This window comes from Eublepharis macularius, chromosome 4, assembly GCF_028583425.1.
Source record: "Eublepharis macularius isolate TG4126 chromosome 4, MPM_Emac_v1.0, whole genome shotgun sequence".
Lineage (NCBI taxonomy): Eukaryota > Metazoa > Chordata > Lepidosauria > Squamata > Eublepharidae > Eublepharis > Eublepharis macularius.
Window position 1 is genome coordinate 175,672,751 of NC_072793.1, and position 19,355 is coordinate 175,692,105.

At 41.7% G+C, this 19,355-nt stretch overlaps 1 protein-coding gene across 1 annotated transcript; it reads left to right on the forward strand.

The window, feature by feature from the left end:
- Window positions 1-943: 943 nt before the first annotated feature.
- LOC129327195 (zinc finger protein ZFP2-like) lies at window positions 944-17,495 on the forward strand. Its single transcript, XM_054975679.1, has 7 exons — window positions 944-1,019; window positions 8,222-8,733; window positions 9,032-9,080; window positions 10,497-10,576; window positions 11,475-11,595; window positions 13,020-13,115; window positions 14,521-17,495. Exons 2-7 carry the CDS (start codon window positions 8,299-8,301, stop codon window positions 16,173-16,175), a joined length of 2,436 nt encoding a protein of 811 aa, XP_054831654.1. The 5' UTR covers window positions 944-1,019; window positions 8,222-8,298; the 3' UTR covers window positions 16,176-17,495.
- The last annotated feature ends 1,860 nt before the right edge of the window (window positions 17,496-19,355 follow it).

A 19,355-nucleotide genomic window follows, 5' to 3' on the forward strand; every position in this document is an offset into this window, starting at 1 on the left:
AATGCTCAGGGCATTTCCCAGGATGGCATATGATGGGGTGAGGGAGGTGTCACATTTGGGGAATCAATGGAAATTGTACCCTGCCAAAGCACAGAGAGAGGGAACTACTCACACAGGGGATCCAGGAAACCAGATTTTTCAAGATCTGGGGAATTTCTTAAGGTCACGTTCAAAGGAAGCAAAGGGCTGAAGGGAACAGTCACCCTGGATTCTCCTCTACACACCCCTCCAAATTGTAAATCTTAGGGGCCTCCTCTGTCTTTGGCAAAACCCTTAGTATTACAGCCTGGCAAATTAAAAGAAAAGGCCCCGGGTAACATGCCAGTGCACTGGAATGTTGTTCAATCAACTCCCATGTTCTTTGCATGAAGCCAGAAAGATTATCCCTGGTGTTTCATGGGGACTCAACAGAATGCAGATGGTGTGTTCAAAAGAGGTCAAAGAAGGGTCCCTAAACAGCTTGAGCATTTCCTTTCTGGCACCACCTTGGAGCGAGCAAACACCGGGATCCAAGACATGGAGAATCTTTTCCTCGGGATTCTTACATGGTGTTCCTCCGAAGTCATCCTTATGCCACTCAACACATCCAAGGCCGCGTGGGTTTGTGGGGGCTGAACACAAGAAATGTGAGAACCCCTTGCTTCAGAGCCCCATTTCAGAGCAATGGGCTTGATGGTGAGTTCGGGGGACCCCATATACAAATCATGAGGCTCCGTGCCTTGCATTCATGTTTCTGCACTGTGACAGCGCTCTAAAACAGCGGGTGCTGCATACAGAATGAAAAACGATCCACAGCCTGACCGTGCTTTTATTTGCTTCAATGCACAAACGCACCCTCTGGCGGGGCGAAACCAGAAGTGGGTCTTCTTACTTTCTGGAGTGCACCTAAGGGTTAAAGGGATGGACTTATTATTCCTAGAGAGCGCCGAGAGGTCACCTGATCTAGGACAATCATTTCCGGCTCCAGTGTCCCACGTGAGTGTTGCATCGGCAGCGCCTGAGGCCTCTTTGCAAAATCGGTAAGTAATGCAATAATATTTCCTTTGCGGAATCCCTCCCTGCTCTTGACATTATGAACCAGAGGGCTCCGTTTATCAGAAGGGCTTTTCGGCTTGCTTTCTGGAAGCTCCTCTTCACCGGAGATGGAGCTGAGTTCTTCCTGGAATAAGGAGTGCGCCTTCTGCCGTATTCTTTCTCGGTCGTGTTGCTATCAGCAAACTCCGGTCTTATTTTTATTTTATTTACGTTCTTTCTCATCTGCCTTTCCCATTGAAATACAAGGACAATGACACAATGTACGTCAATATGATAAGTGGCTGGGATATTCAGTACACAGTACAACAGGGTATGCATTGCAGACGTTTGAAACAAAGCATAAATCCGAAAAAAAACCCTAAATAATTTGATATGAACATTTTCATCGACAGAAGTTGCATATCAGGACCGATATGCAGAACCCAGTAGAACAGCCTACAGTTCCAGTCCCTTTTCGAGAGGAACTCTGTGAGCCGTTTCTTACAACACAGGCCTCTTAGCTGAGTAGAAATCCCTTCTGAATAATTCACTTTTGCACAGTTTGCAGAAAGCCAGGAGAGGGGGGGGCTTCCCTGTCCTCTTCAGGTACACCCTTCCACAGGGCAGGGGCCACCATAGAGAGAATGCTCGTGTACATGCCCCTCTTCAGACTGGTACCTGCAGAAGACCCAGTTCTGAGGCCCCGAGAGGATTGCAGCCGACTGCACCATCTTTGCCACCAGTGGTTGAAGCCAGAAAGGCACAGCAAGAAGCAGATGCTGGACCTGGTGATCCTAGAGCAGTTCCTGGCTGTCCTGCCCCCGGAGGTAGAGAGCTGGGTCAGGGAAACTCCCATGCTGGAGCATAGATAGGCAGTTCCATAATTTTTTCATGAGCCTAAATTTGCTGTACTGCCATTGTGTTCCCGCACTGCATTTCTGCCTCTGACTTGCAGTTCTGGAATAGCAAACTTCGATTTTTGTTTTTTAAAGGGTTTTTATTGGATGGGTTTACAAACATAAACATAATAATCATTATCATTTTCCATCCCACTGCATTTCCCCCCTTCCTTTTCTAGTGATTCCCAACAGTTTTCCACACCCAACTTAACCTAAAGAATATATACTATAAATTCTTAAAGTCTATAATAGTATATATAATATATAACTATATAATATATACTAATCTAATCTATGTGATTGTATTAACTATCTTAATACTTATCTAAATTAAGAGTATAAAAATATAAGTGTATACTAGGTATATATACTAACTAAAAGACTTCTACTACTTCTGTTACATCACTAAAATATCATATTCACTCCCCATTACCTATAGAACCTTATTATTCAACCTTACTACTTCCCATATAGATATTCTATCTTACTCCTAACTTTATAATACTATAATACTATAACTCTATACTAATCCAATAAAATATAGTAAAATATACCCCCTTTTAACTTTAAGTAAGTTTCTATCTCCCCCTTAACAACTATCCAAAGACCACAATTTCCCCTTCATGTCCCACTTTTTCTCCACATATTTCTTGAATTTTTCCCAACTTAATGTATATTCCAATACTTCTTGCTCTTTCAGATTCCTTGTTAATTTGTCCATTTCTGCCATGTTCAAAACTTTCAAAATCCAGTCTTCCAGAGATGGTATCTCCTGAGTCTTCCACAACTGTGCATAACACATTCTGGCCGCCGTAATCATATAAAATACCATAACTCTGTCCATTTTATCAAAGTCTTCTAGATTCATACATAATAACAACAATTCCGGGGTTTTAATTATATTCCTTTGTAAAATATCTGACATAACCTTTACTATATCCCCCCAGAACTGTTTTGCTTTTTCACAGGACCACCACATATGATAAAATGAACCTTCATGTTGTTTACATTTCCAACATTTATCAGACATCTGACTATTACCATTGGCCAACTTCTTTGGTGTTAAATACCGTCTATACATCATCTTATAAACATTTTCACGCACTGTGGTACATGCTGAAATTTTAACTGTATTTTTCCGTACCTTTTCCCAAGCTTCCATTGAGATTTCCCTATTACAGTTTATTGCCCATTTAACCATCTGAACTTTAACAACCTCCTCCTCTGTAAACCATTTCAATAATATATATTTTAGAAATCATTTTCTTCCCCCCACTGAAGCAAACAGTTCTCAATCTCGGAATTTTGTAGCCTAAAACCATTTTTTCTTTTGTCCTTCTCATACAAGTCTTTTATCTGCATGTATTGAAACCATCCATATTGGAATGGCAATTCATCACTGTCTTTAAGCAAATAATTGTTCTGTTTTATCTCAAGAATTTCTTTATATGTCAACCACTCTTCCCCTGCATATTCTGTTCTTGGATTTACTAGTTCCGCAGGTATAATCCACATTGGTATAGTCTCTTCCATATATTTCTTGTATTTGATCCAAACAGCAAACAAGCTTCTTCTTACATAATGATGTAAAAACATAGATTCTGCTTTTACTTTGTCATAGATATGCATGCCATCCAAATAGTTTATTATATCCTTCCAATGCTAACAACATCAAATGTTTCAATGTCACCCATTCCTTTATCCAATCCAAACATACCGCTTCATGATATAATTTAAAATTTGGTAGTTGTAGACCTCCTCTTTCTTTTGCATCATATAGTACATTTTGACTCTGGATTTCTTCCCAGCCCAAACAAAGTTTAGTATCATTCTCTGCCACTTTTCAAATTGTTTACTATCTTTAACAATAGGTATTGTCTGTAGTAGAAACATCATTCTTGGAAGAACATTCATCTTGATTACTGCAATACGACCTAACCATGACAAATTCTTTTTATTCCATTTAATCACATCTTTGTCTATTTGTTGCCATAACTTGTCATAGTTATTCTTATATAGATCAATATTTTTCGCTGTCACTTCCACTCCTAAATATTTAACTTTGTTCACTACTTCACATTCTACCTTGTCCATCAACTCCTTTTGTTGTTGTTTAGTCATATTTTTGCACAATATTTTGGACTTCACCTTATTTATAACAAATCCCACTAAATCTCCAAAATCTTTCATTTTCTTCATCAATTTAGCCATGCACTCTATTGGATCCTCCACTATCACCATTATATCATCGACAAAAGCTCTCACTTTATATTCAAATCCTTTTGTCCTCAGTCCTCTTATTGAATTGTCTTCTCTTATTTGCCTGAGTAAAATCTCCAATACCATTACAAATAGAAGTGGGAAAAGCGGAAACCCTTGTCTTGTTCCTTTTCTTATTTCCAGCTTTTTTGTTACATCCGAGTTAACAATTATATTTGCAGATTGATTTTTATATATTGCCTTTATTGCTTGTATAAATTTCTCTCCCAACTGCATCTTCTCCATTGTTGCAAACATAAAATCCCAGTTCAAATTGTCAAACGCTTTCTCCGCATCCACAAAAAAAACCCCAACCTGCTTCACTGGATTTTTATCATAGTACTCAATGGCATTCAGCAACACTCGTCAGTTATTTTTTATTTGCCTTTCTGGTAAAAAACCAGCTTGGTCTTTTTCTGTAAATTCCACTAACCACACCTTAAGTCTTTCTTCTAATATCTTACTAAATATTTTATAGTCATTATTAGTTAGAGATATTGGTCTATAATTCTTAACATTACTTAAATCTAATGTCTCCTTCGGTATCAATGTAATATTAGCCTCATTCCATGTATCTGGCATCTCTGCCCCCTCCAATATCTCATTCATCACTTTTTGCATCAGTTGTTTTAAATCCTCTACCATCACTTTATAAAATTTTGCTGTAATTCCATCCGGTCCCAGAGCTTTACCAAATGTAGTAGCTTGTATTGCTTGCACCACTTCCAATGTTGTTATTTCAGCACCAAGCTTCCTTTTCAGCTTCTCCGGCACCTTAGGCAAATCCATCGTGTCAAAATAGTCTCTTATCTTTTCATAGTCCACTGTTTTTTTCTGGTATAATCTTGCATAATATTTATAGAATGCTCTCTCAATCAGTCCTTGATCATATAATTCCTTCCCCTCTTCCGTAATTTTACTAATTGTTCTTTTCTCTCTCTTTTTCTTCAATTGCCATGCCAAATATCTCCCTGGTTTGTTAGCTCCTTCAAATGATTTTTGCTTCATTTTCTTCAATTCCCACTCCACTTCCTTATTTTCCATAACCCTGGTTTGTTCTTGCAATAACTTTATTTCATATAACAATTTCTTTTTACCTGGTCTCTTTTTCAATTGCTGTTCTACTTGAATAATTTTTTCCGGAATCTCTTTTAACTTCATTTCTTTTTTCTTTTTGTCTCTACCATTTAAGTCCATCAACACACCTCTAATTACTGCTTTATATGTATCCCAGACCTTATGTGTTGACACACCTTTATCAACATTACACTGAATAAAAAACTTTGTTTCTTTTTTAAGCACCTCCACACATTCTGGGTCTCCCAAAAGATCCTCATTAATTCTCCATCTCCGTTTCTTATTTCTCATTCCAAATCTCCACATCACAGGATTATGATCTGAGCTAATTTTCGGTAAAATATCAATCTCTTTAGTAAATACTGCCAGTTCTTTAGACGCCCAGATCATATCTATTCTAGAAAAGGATTGATGGCTAGTTGAGAAAAAAGTATATTGCTTCGATTTCGGGTTATATTTTCTCCAAATATCTTCTAAATTTTCTTGTTCCTGAATTTCAAAAAATGACTTCGGTAATTTCCCCGCCCTTACTTTACTTGATGATGAACTTTTATCCTACTGTAAATCCACCACTCCATTCAAATCTCCAGCTATAATTACTTGATCATAAGTCCATTGTTCCATTTGTTCTCTTAAATCTTTAAAAAAATAAATCCTTAGAGCCATTCGGTGCATATACTCCAAGTATCAACATTTTTTTAGCATTGCATAAAAATTCCACAGCCAAGTATCTTCCATTTTTATCAGACACTATTAATTTGGGTTGCAATTCTTCCTTAATATATATAACAATTCCCCTCTTCTTTTGTTTTGTTGCCGAAACAAATTGTTTTCCTAACTTCTTATTAAATAGATATTTAACATCTTGATCTCTAATATGAATCTCTTGTAGGCAAATCATATTACTTCTTTGTTTAGATAACCAATGTAACACAGCTTTTCGTTTGGAGGGTGAATTGAGTCCATTAACATTCCATGAAATTAATTTGTGCTCCATAATTGTAATCTACTTGAGCTGGGAAAGTCTTTTCCATTCTCCATCAGAAAGACATCCATTGCATATTTTGACTTAATCACTTGTCTCCCTGATTGGAATTCAAAAGTCACTCCTTCCGGCAACTCCCATCTATATCTAATTTCAGCTGCCTTCAGCTTTTGTATCAAATCTCTATATTTTTTCCGATCCTGGAGCACTTTTCTTGGTACTTCTTTCATCATTCGAACCCGTGTCCCAGCTATTTCCAGTGGAGTTTCAAAATGCCTTCTAATAATTTCCTCCTTCATTCTCCTTGTGGTCAATTGGACAATAATATCTCTTGGTAAATTCTTTTGTTCTGCATACTTTGAGTTGACTCTGTACACAATATCCAGATGTGTCATCATTTCCTCCTCTGTTTGTCCCAAAAATTTTGCCAATATTTCAGCTACTTGTTTCAGAGCACATCCGCCCATTTTCTCTGGCACAGCCCTCATACAAATTTGTCTGTCCATTGCTTTACATTCTATCATCACAATTCTACCCAGAGTCTCTGTCTATATAGCCTCTGTTTTTTTCTCCCCATCCTGCACCATCTGTTGTGTTTCTTGCACTTTTTGTTGGGTATTCTGTAGATCTGTTTTTATTGCCCCCATCTCTTTTTTAACCTCCGTTATTTCTGACTTAATCACTTCTTTAATTTCCGTCATTAAATTTTGCTGTAGTTGTCGTACCATTTCCCGAATCTCTTTATTTCCCTCCGTTATTTTTTTATCCAAATTCTCCATAGCAGCTTGCCAGTCCTTTCCTTTTTTGGAAGCCATCAGGCTTGCTTTGGGCCCCCACGAATCTGCTCTCTTTCTTAACTCCGTCTTCTTTTTAATTCAAGTCTCTATTCTTATATATCAAAGTTTTAAGCGTCTGCCCTCTGTTAAAATGGCGGTTAAGGCTTCCCTTACCCTTAAAATGTCGGGCGATGTTTTTCTATGGTATAAAATGTCGGGCGATCTTTCTCTATGGTGATGATGTCACCACAATGATCTTCCCTTACTTTCAATGGTGGGCACTTTACTTCCGCTTCCTCTCCCTTACTTTCAATGATGGGCGCTTCACCCCCTCTTCCAGTGTTGTTTTCCTTCCGGCTCTTCCTGACCTCTCCCTCACCGCTCTGTCTCTGTCTCCTCTCCTTCTATTATCCTCCACTTCCTGCCTCGCGGCGCTTCTTCCGATTCCCACGATCCGCCCTCCACGTCGCTATCTCCCCAACCACAGGTATGCAAAACAATATTCTTTCTTTGCTCTTTTTAGCTTTTTCTCACTCTCAAGCCTCAAATTAAACAACTCAATTCTTTGGTATGCCTTTTCCGCAAACTTCGATTTTTGGAGGGTTTCCCTTTCCCTATTCTGTCTTACTGAAAGTACAATTCTGCCTACCAGCTCAGTCCAAGTATTCCTTGTCATCAGCTCTTCAGTCTACTGGGTGATTTCTGCCTCTTGGTGCACTTCAGTTGCATTTCCTAATGTAAGATCTTTGGCGTCTAGAAAGGCTTCCAGACTGAATACACCGTATCAACTTAGGGCCTCTTTCTGTTCTCTGGCTCCTCTGTGGCTCTGCTGGCTTCCATGAACTGCTATTGAAATCTTCAGTTGCCCTTAGAATGATTAGAAAGATCCAGAATCTCTGGGACTCGAAGTTGCTCCATTCCGCTTCTGGTACACCATTCTTCCACTCTTTCTAATTTCATAACAACCACTTTGCAAATATGCACCCCACCTCTGGTACTGTGTAATGTCCTCTGGCTCTGGAATGCTTCAACAATCTTGAGTCTATAGTTTAGCAAAGCTTTTATTAAGCAGAGCAGAGCCTTTCTATTCACTGAGTGGATGCTCCTCTTCACATGCTTTGTCCGGCTCCTTATTTGCGAGCACCCTTGATTCCATTGTGTTCCATGAGCTTTCGCGAGTCAATGGTCACCTCGATGTCATCTCTTTGCAGGAGGGCACAGATCCGGTACTTGCCTTTACAGAAGAATCTGGCAGAGGAGGAAGGCGATTCACTGGTCTTTGTGGAGGATGTTCAGAGAGGAAGGGAGGATGAGGGGAGAGCCAGAATCAGTTGGTCGAGAAGCAAGAAAAGACTCTGATGGCACCAAGGCTGGAAGCAAAAGGGAACTGTGGGAAGGCACCATGCAGAACAGCCTGGAAACAGATTTTCCCCCTTCGGATATGCAGTGCCAGCAATTCAGGCACTTCCGCTATGAGGAAGTAGAAGGGCCCCGAGAGGCTTGCAGCCGACTGCACCATCTTTGCCGCCTGTGGTTGAAGCCAGAAAGGTACAGCAAGAAGCAGATGCTGGACCTGGTGATCCTAGAGCAGTTCCTGGCTGTCCTGCCCCCGGAGGTAGAGAGCTGGGTCAGGGAATGCAGACCGGAGACCAGTTCCCAGGCAGTGGCCCTGGCAGAAGGCTTCCTCCTGAGCCAGGCAGATGCCAAGAATCAGGTCCAGCAGGTGAGAGGGACTCATCTGGGTAATAAGTGGGGGACAAAATATGATCAGGGATACCCTCAAAATCCATACTGATATGAGCTGCCTGTTTATGTTTATGGCTGTGTTTTATGGTTATTACCAATGTTTCAGATTGATTCTGATATAAATCTGCTCTGAGCCCATTCGCATGGAGAGCAGATGAATCAATCAATCAATCAATCAGATTGCTCCAACATTTTAAGGACCCCCTTTTCCCAGTCTTTTTCGTGCTCCTTTTCTCAGCAGTCTCCCCTTTCTGGGATCCCCACTTCTTTTTCAGGTGCTGGAAAACATCACGCAGGAGCTTTACCAGGGAGCAGCTTTTCCGGGTAAGATCAAAAGAATTGTTGTACCCAGTGGAGTTCCTCCTTAAGTGTAGGTGGGCTGCTTTTACCCCCTCCCCCCAGTCCAGTGTGGGAAATGTCCATTTGGAGAAGAACAAAAAAGAGAATTAATTTATAAACTTGACTAAATAACTTGAAGAATGATTTAGGCCATACCCTATTTCCAAGCATATTATATTCATGAAAAGGTCACATGGTTAACCAATGGAGTAACTCCTTTCTAAAAATGCCAGTAGGCTTGTGGTTAAGGATAAAGAAAAATGATAGGGATTTATAGTTTAGCCATGATCATTTTGACAGTGAGAGTCTAGTATAAATGAATGGGAGAAAATATGAGGGAATGTTTCCAGCTGACTTCACCTCTGGTGTCAGCAGTAGGAGTGTTGAGAAGAAAGCTGCCTCCTAACTCAAAAAATGACGACAGATATAAATTAATTTTTTAAATGGGCAAGAGGAATGCATTGAGCCAAAAAGAAAAGGATCAAAATTACAATCCTTGAAGAGACCACATGGAAAAGTAACATAATTCATGCCGAAGCTACCTGGTCCAGAGCACTGCAGGATTTCCTGGTCTCCATGACAACCAGGGGGGTGCCTCAGGTAGTAACAGGCCCCACACTCTGCGCAGGGCTGCAGATATTTTGCTCAGCACCTCTCAGATAAAATGTCTTCTGCGCAATCTGACCCTGGGGGACTAGTGACAGTGGTCAGATTGTATCAGTATGCCAACTTGTCGGGTTCTTTGTCATTCTTCTCATTCATTTTTAGGATGTGGGCAGGTTCCTTGAAGTTTCCGACCCAGGAGGTCTCACTCCACCTGTTTCAAATGTTCTTTTTTGAAGAAGGTGATTGAAAGGGTGGTGGCAGGACAGCTTCAGGCTTTCTACGGCCAGGCAAATTTTTAGATCCTTTTCAATCTCCTTTTAGGCTTGCTGATAGGAGTGAAACAGCCTTGGTCGCCTTGGTGGATGACCCTTGCTGGGAGACGGACAGAGAGGGAATGCCTCTGTGCAAAGTGGGCTTTGGTACTTCATCAATAATAAGGCTGCCTTTTTCCCTATGAGCTCATCTTGCTTTGTGACACAAGATTCTGGGGTGTCGCAGCTGCGATTCTGTCGGTGGTTTTAGGACTGCCTCTTCCTTGCATTTCAGAGGTCTTCCTTCTTCAGCCTGTGAATTCTGTACCACTGGAGAAACAAGCCATAATTTTGTCTATGTAACCATAGCAAGAGTAGACTTTCCAAACATTTGAAATCAAACATTTTTCTTAAATAAGGATGCAAGTGTAGTTGTGACCATGAGCCAAGAGAGGGAGAACCTTCTCCTCCCATACAAGAAAAAGTGAAATGCTAAATTCTTGGAGAGTTTAAAACGTTTTCCAATTACCTTTGATCTCTCCAGGCGAGGACTTCAAACCAATGGTGTATTCCTTATCATCTCTTTCCATCAGAGAGAAAGCAGATTCTGTATGGTCAGATGGGGTAAGTGTGGAACTACAAATCATGACCCTGGGTGCCTCCCTGAACCTCTTTCTCTACTTCTCTTTTCTCCTTTTTATGCTGTTCACTGGATGAAACATGGAACGGCTCTGGTGATAGTTAGCATCCTGTGTGCAACCATCAAATAATAATCTTGTTGGATTGTGCTTAAAGGAGAAAGAATCATTCCATTATTTGATAGGAGTGAGAAAATCATAGAATCATATGAGAATCAGAGTTGGAAGGGGTCTAACAGACCATCTAGTCCAACCCCTTTCCCAATGGAAGAAAAGCGTAAAGCATCCCCGGCAAGTATTCATCCAGCCGCTCCTTGAAGTTTGCCAGTGAAAGGGAACCCACCACACAACAACCAGTTCCACTGGTTGGATGTTATGTCTTTGTTGATACACCCGAAGACTGTGTCTGTGTTTTTGCCACTGCATCACCCTGATGGCTCATATTTAACTTCTTATCCACCAGATTCCAAACTCTTGTTCACACACACTGCTACCGAGAAGTGTATGGCTCATCCAGTATGCATGCTTTGCATTTCTGTTACCCAGGTGGAGAACATGGCACCTATCCATGTTAAATCACATCTTATACAAATCTGCCTGCTTTTCCAGTGTATTCAGATCTTGTTAAATTCTGTCCATGTCTCCAAGTATGTTTGCTACTCCTCCCAGTTTGGCGTCATCTACAAATTTATTGAAGAATCCCTTCACACGCTCATCCAGATAATTTTGAAAGTCACTGGGCCCAGAACCAAGCCCTGTAACACTCCACTGGACACCTCCTTCCAATCTGACGTGAAGCCATTGACAACTGCTCTTTGGGTGTGATTATCCAGCCAGTTTGTGATCCATCTATAACGCTTTCTTTTTTCACTTTTCGGGCTCAGGTGACCTTTGCGGAGGTGTCTGTTGATTTTACTACGGAGGAGTGGGCTCTTCTGGATCTGAACCAAAGAAGGCTTTACAGGGAAGTCACGGAGGACAATTGTCAGACAGTGGCCTCTCTGGGTAAGGCACCCCTTTATTCACTGTGGTTGAAGGCAGAAATAGCTCCTTCTAAGAAGGGCTCCTGTAGGATTCTTTCCACGTAGACTCTCAGTAGGCGAGTGGGGCAGGTCCGTGTGCAGGCAGACGTTGTTCTTCTATGTATATAGCTGACTCACCTAGTTTTAGTCATAGTTTAGTTTGTAAATTAAAATGTTGGTTTGTAAATTGAAAAGAAACATCTTATGGGTTGTCAGTGGGTTCTCATCGGCCTTTCAGAGCAGCCAAGGAAGGAAGCATTTTAAAAACCCCATAATAATCCCTTTATTTATATAGGGACCTTGCTGTGCATTTTACAAAGTATGAAAAAATACTTCCTTGCTCCCAGGCCTTTATGGTCCTCTGTTTGCATGAGTGGGGACATTCCACTGTATTCAGTCTACTTACTAATCTGAACTCCCCAGTGGGGCTAAAGCATACTGTCAATAACCAATCATTCAATATCAATATATTCTAAGTGCAAAAAGTGCTCTCTGTATAGACAATGATCTTGAAAACATCAATACATTCAAAATAAAAACATCAAAAATATGCAATAAATATATACAAAAGCTGGTACAAAAGCAACAAATATCCAGGTACTTCTTCATATACAATAAATACAAGAGAAATCATATAGTCATAGTCCAAAAAACACTTTGTAAATATCTTCCCTTGGAGCAATGAGGTAGAAGTGGTGTGAAAGCTTCAAGATCATACATTGCGGTGCCAGTCCATAAACAATTTCTTCAATGAATAATTTCAGTGAATAATAGCTATTAGGTTTACTCCCTGTTATTTACTCTTTGTTTGCATTCTTTTTCAATCTACGTACACCAGTGTAGGCATAAGCATGGTCAACCTACACAGAAATAGGGTATGATAGAGCATTGAAGAACAGACTATGAAAAAGTGGATTTTAGCAGGTTTAGTAAGTTTTGTCTATATCACGGAGAGCCTTGCCTACAGAATTTGTGTGTACCAGATTGCTAGTAAAATCAAAGTTGCACATCCTTCCAGAAAAGAGGTAGTCTAGAGGAAAAAGCTGTTGTGAGGATAATAAATGTCCAAAATGGAACTATCATATTTATAAGGGACACATGAACATCTTTTTTCCCACCTGCAAGGAGTATGGGGAATCTTGAAGGGGAGAAGAGACCTTCACGGCCCTTTGTCAAGGCCACATTAGATGGTATCAGAAAGGGATGCTGGATCCTTCTTGCCTTTGGAGGGGGTTGAGACACTATATCCCAATTGCTGTGTGTGAGCTAGATCTTCCCTATGCTGAACTCCCCTGATCCCTCCTCTGCTGTGGGTCACTACTGCGATCTGCAGACAGACTCTTCTGGATCAAAGACTTAGCCTTCTGCCGCCCTGTGAAGTATCTGTTCTGTTTCTTTCCTCGCAAGGAGGACTTCTAGTTTCCAGACCTGACTGTATTTCCGTGCTGCAAGGAAATGGAAATCTATCTTTCCAGGAAACAAGAGCAAGAGAGAGATCACCAGGTATGAACCAATTTCTAACCTCTCCTTGTACCTAATCTTGGAGGAAATTTCTATACCCTACCCGGTTGTAGTCAACATTCATTCATTCATTTATATGCCTCAACAGAGAAGCAGACCACTATGTCAAATTAAAAATATAACAAAGTAGGCTCCAGGCAAGCTTCTCGAAGGGAGAAGTCTCCACAGAAAATGCCCTGCCTCTGGTGACCATTGACCCCTTTACAAAGGGGCACAGAGAGTAGGGCTTCGGAGGCAGACCTTAATCGGGTGGAGACACAGTATGACTGGAGGTAGCCCCTCAAGTACTCCATCCCCCTTTAGGGCCTTAAGTGTAGAACAAGGACCATTGCAGCTGCTCCACTTGGTCCACCTAGATGAGAATTTCTTCTTCTGAGCGGCATTGGTGCATCAGAGAGAGGGGCTTGGACCAGGGGTGTAATGAGTCCCGGGCAGGGGATGTGTTGGGAGGATCTGGGGGCCTTAGTAGATCATATATGGAACATGAGTCAGCAGTGTGATTCTGTAGCTAAAAAGGCAACTGCGATTTTAGGCTGCATTAACCGGAGTATAGTGTCCTGATCACAAAATGTGATGGTATGGCTTTACTCTGCTCTGATTAGACCAAACTTAAAGTACTGTGTTCAATTTTGGGCTCGACATTTTAAGAAGCAAGTTGACAAGCTGGAACGTGTCCAGAGGAGGGCAACGAAGATGATGAGGGGTCTGGAGACCAAGTCTTATGAGGAAAGGTTGAAGGAGCTGGGTATGTGTAGCCTGAAGAGAAGGTGACTGAGAGGTGCTTTAATAGCCCTCTTCAAGTATTTGAAGGGCTGTCACATAGTAGATGGAGCAGAGTTGTACTCTGTTACCTCTAAGGTCAGACCAGAGTCAGTGGATTAAATTTAAACCAAAGCAGTTTTGGGCTAAACTTCAGGAAGGATTTCCTGACTCAGTATGTACTTGGGCAGATAGTTGGAGGAGAAGCAGATTGGAATGAACTGGAATTCAGCTCCCATGGCCCTTTCGTATGTGTAATTGGAATTATGTAATTCCAATTGGAATTTGGAGTCAGGAAGGAATTTTCCTCACAGTCAATTTGTCCAGAGATCTTCAGAGATTATGTGCCTACCTTCGGGCATTGCTTAGATGTCCTTGGGAGAGTGGACCAGCGTACCTATACATTTCCTGCATAGTTTTTGGGGTTGGACTAGATGACCCATGTAGCCTACTTCAGCTATACATTTTTATCTTTGCTGTAACTGAAAAGAAAACAACTGGTTAACACAGAGCAGGACTTTCCCCCCTTCAAGTGATTTTTGTTCCATCATCAACAGCCATTAATACACTTTTTTCCTTCATTATGCTTTTGTGTTAATGTTTCACTAGTTTTTTCTCTTCTTTCCAGAGGCCCAAGGTCCCCATAAAAAGCCTGAGAAAGAGCCAGAACTGCTCCCATTGGAAAGGGAAGAGCAGAGAAGAAACGATGGAAGATGGGAAAGGGGGAATAAATCTTCTCCTTCTCAAGTTGCTGAAACCCAGGATATCCTACCATACAGTATAAGGATCACTTACCCCGTGTGTGGGGAAAAAATCATTTCTCAATCTGTGTTTGATAAGCAGTGGGAAAAATGCAAATGTGTGGACTGTGGAAAGACCTTTGACCAGTGTACAAACATTATTTCCCATAGGAAAATCCACACAGAAGAGAATCCATATAAATGCATGGAGTGTGGAAAGAGGTTTGCTCAGAGTGGAAACCTTAATAGCCATCAACATATCCATACACAGGAGAAACCGTATAAATGTGTGGACTGTGGAAAGAAGTTTACTAGGAGTTCAGCACTTACTGTCCATCGACGTATCCACACAGGGGAGAAACCATATGAATGTGTGGACTGTGGAAAGAGCTTTATTAAGAGAGCAGGCCTTACTATCCATCAGCGCATCCACACAGGGGAGAAACCGTATGGATGTGGGGACTGTGGAAAGAGATTTGCTCGGAACACAGATCTTACTGTCCATCGACGTATTCATACTGGGGAGAAACCATATAAATGTGCAGATTGTGGAAAGAGCTTTGCTACAAGTTCAGAACGTACTGCCCATCAACGTATCCATACTGGGGAGAAACCATATAAATGTGCACATTGTGGAAAGAGCTTTATTAAGAAATCAGACCTTACTATCCATCAACGCATCCACACAGGGGAGAAACCGTATAAATGTGTGGACTGTGGAAAGAGCTTTGTTAAGAGAGCAGGCCTTACTATCCATCAACGCATCCACACACGGGAGAAACCGTATGAATGTGTGGACTGTGGAAAGAGCTTTGCTCAGTTTACAGAGCTTACTGTTCATCGACGTATCCATACTGGGGAGAAACCATATAAATGTACAGACTGTGAAAAGAGCTTTGCTCAGCGTGCACAGTTTACTGTTCATCGACGTTTCCATACTGGGGAGAAACCTTATAAATGTGCCGATTGTGGAAAGAACTTTGCTGTTTGTTACAAACTTACTGCCCATCGACGCATCCACACAGGGGAAAAACCATATAAATGTGCACACTGTGGAAAGAGTTTCTCGGTGAATTCACAGCTTAGTGTTCATTGGCGTGTCCATACTGGGGAGAAACCATATAAATGTACAGACTGTGAAAAGAGCTTTGCTCATCATGCACAGTTTACTGTTCATCGACGTATCCATACTGGGGAGAAACCCTATAAATGTGTAGACTGTGGAAAGAGCTTTGTTACAAGTTCAAAACTTACTATCCATCAACGTGTCCACACAGGAAAGAAACCATATGAATGTGGGGACTGTGGAAAGAGATTTGCTCGGAATACAGATCTTACTGTCCATCGACGTATCCATACTGGGGAGAAACCATATAAATGTGCAGATTGTGGAAAGAGCTTTGCTAAGAGTTCAGTACTTACTGGCCATCAACGTATCCATACTGGGGAGAAACCATATAAATGTGCAGATTGTGGAAAGAGCTTTGTTAAGAGAGGAGACCTTACTATCCATCAACGCATCCACACGGGAGAAACCGTATAAATGTGTGGACTGTGGAAAGAGCTTTGTTAAGAGAGCAGGCCTTACTATCCATCAATGCATCCACACAGGGGAGAAACAATATAAATGTGCAGACTGTGGAAAGAGCTTCTCGCAGAATTCACAGCTTGGTGTTCATTGACGTATCCATACCGGAGAGAAACCCTATAAATGTGTGAACTGTGAAAGGAACTTTGCTCACAGTTCCAGTCTTACTATCCATCAATCTATTCATACCAGAGAGAAACTCTATAAATGTGTAGACTGTAGAAAGAGTTTTGCTAAGAGTGTATGCCTTACTGCCCATTGACGCATCCACATAGGAAAGAAACCACATGAATATGTGGACTGTGGAAAGATCTTTGCTCAGAGTGGACGTCTTAATATCCATCAACACAACCACACGGGGGAAACCATATAAATGTGAGGACTATGGAAACAGCTATGCTCAGAGTATAGACCTTACTGTCAATCGATGTATTCATCCTGTCAGGCTGGCCCCTGCCATACTTTGGGAGATTAGGGGTTCACTGTCAGGCTACAGACCTGATCTCTGATGCCATGTTTTAAGAGTGCCATAGAAGCTTGTGTAGTAAACCTGCCTGAGAAACCTTACACTATTTTGTGAGACGCAGTCAGAAGGAATGTGGTTATCAGGTGTCCGTAGCGTTGCTATGGAGGTGCGGCCAGCTGGTCAGAGAAAGACACAACAAGCCTGTTTACTTCTACTTTACCTGTTTTCACTGCATAGATGAGAAATTAGAAATTAGCACTTGGGTATGGGGAAGGGAAGTAAAGTGGGTTGTGTTTGAATGGTTTAATGCTTAGTAGGGGAGGGGACAGGCATTCTGGTCAAGAAATGTCTATGGAGCTGTAATTGTTAAAGCTTTCGTTCATGCGTCATTAGACTCATGCAGTAAACACATACTGGGAAGTGTGTGGACAAGAGAAAGAACTTTTCTCATGATTCCAGACTTACTACCCATTGGCACATCCACACAGAGGAGAAACCATATAAATGTGTGGACTGTGTAAAGAGCTTTGCTGAGAGTGGAGAACTTTACTGTCCATCAATGCATCCACAAAGAGGAGAAACCATATGAATGTGGACTGCGGAAATAGCTTTGCTGACAGTGCACAGTTTACGGTCCATCGACGTATCCATATTGGGGACAACACTATAAATGTGTGAAGTGTGGAAACAGCTTTGTTCTGAGTAGACACTTAATATCCCTCACTGTATTTGTAAGATTTTGTCAAGTTACTCTCAAAGACTTCACAGCATGAGTCCAGGAACTGCATAAGTTAAAGCATTTCATTGTCCTATGTTTCCCTGTTACAATCCTTGTCAGGAATGGTGTTTCTCTACCAACACACAATATATATAGTATTCTAAGCCCAGCCCCACCCCTGTTCAGCAGACAGTTAGCTAAGTTTAATGAATGAAAAAGTACAGCAGAGAAGGCGATTGAGATATTTGAAGGCCTGCTTCCCAGGTAAAGGATAATCTGCACACTGAGAGATAACAGCAGGGTGGCCCATTCCAAGCTGAGATCAGCTTCTAGCATCAGACCTACACAGCCCCAGCAAAGTGCTTCTAACATCAGAGATCAGCACCCAAATTATACAGAGGCCCTGCAGAGTAGAAGTACAGGACATTCTGACATTCTGCCCTCCCAAAGCTTCACACATACACACACACACCTGAGCTTACCCAGGAACTTCTTATGAACGACTGTAACTAATTTGTCAGCATGAATATCAGTGGTCTTAACCCATTCTGCCTGGCTTTTGGCAAAATGCTTCCATTGAATCAAATAAAACAATATGCCCCTTTTCCACTTGGAATCCAGTATTTGTTCTACTTCATGGTGAGGTTGGCTCCCAATCATGATAGGAGGCAGGGCAACCAGTTCTGGGTGCCACGTCAGGCCAAGAATCCCTTTTGAGTAAACTAAAATGGAACACAGGATGTTCATGTTTCAAGTTCCTGGGTAGGTTACGTTCAACAATGACATCATCCAACGAATTACTTTGAAAGGACCCAAATACTTCCAACCCAGTTTTTTATTTGGTTGCTCCCCTCTGAGGTTCTTAGTCTGTCAGACTATGAAATCCCAGTTATCTAGAGTTCATCTCCCCCCTTCTGCAAGAAGCACAAAGTTTCTTGGCCCATTGGTAAAATGAATTTCCAGTTGTGGGACCGGGAGCCTCTGGGCCTCATGAGCCAGAGCGGGAGAAAAAAGATCATTAGAATACATAGAGAAAAACACATCAATAGGACACAATTTCTGAGAACACTTCTTTTGTCTGCTATAAAATTGGAATTATCAGGAGTCGGTAAGATTCGGGTTCAGGAGATTTGGCTAATAGTAATTGGTTAAGTTCAGGAAGTGAAGTATTAGAGGCGGCCTGGGTTCAAATCAGGGCAGAACTTCCCCGGGCCTTTTGGGCTAGTGATTGAGAGAATAAACATTCTTGTCCCGATAGAGAGCCAGCATTGAATGGCAGATGGCGGAAGGACCACCACAAAGTATGTGTGTGAGAGAGAGAGAGAGAGCGAGTACATCACAGGCAGCAGCAACATAGGAGGGGGAATGTCAGTCGGCAACAGCTGACATCCCCCTCCCAGTCCCCTTTTCCTGAATGCTCAGGGCATTTCCCAAGATGGCATATGATGGGGTGAGGGAGGTGTCACATTTGGGGAATCAATTGAAATTGTACCCTGCCAAAGCACACAGAGAGGGAACTGCTCGCAGAGGGGTTCCAGGAAACCAGAATTTTCAAGATCTGGGGCATTTGTTAAGGACACGTTCAAAGGAAGCAAAGGGCTGAAGGGAACAGTCACCCTGGATTCTCCTCTACACACCCCTCCAAATTGTAAATCTTAGGGGCCTCCTCTGTCTTTGGCAAAACCCTTAGTATTACAGCCTGGCAAATTAAAAGAAAAGGCCCCGGGTAACATGCCAGTGCACTGGAATGTTGTTCAATCAACCACCATGTTCTTTGCATGAAGCCAGAAAGATTATCCTTGGTGTTTCATGGGGACTCAACAGAATGCAGATGGTGTGTTCAAAAGAGGTCAAAGAAGGGTCCCTAAACAGCTTGAGCATTTCCTTTCTGGCACCACCTTGGAGCGAGCAAACACCGGGATCCAAGACATGGAGAATCTTTTCCTCGGGA

Excerpts from the sequence above, each read along its gene's own strand:
- LOC129327195 (XM_054975679.1), top strand. The coding sequence starts at position 8,299 with ATGTTCAGAGAGGAAGGGAGGATGAGGGGAGAGCCAGAATCAGTTGGT. Across the intron at positions 8,734-9,031 it reads CCAAGAATCAGGTCCAGCAG|GTGCTGGAAAACATCACGCA; the intron begins GTGAGAGGGACT and ends CTTCTTTTTCAG. Across the intron at positions 10,577-11,474 it reads ATTCTGTATGGTCAGATGGG|GTGACCTTTGCGGAGGTGTC; the intron begins GTAAGTGTGGAA and ends TTTCGGGCTCAG.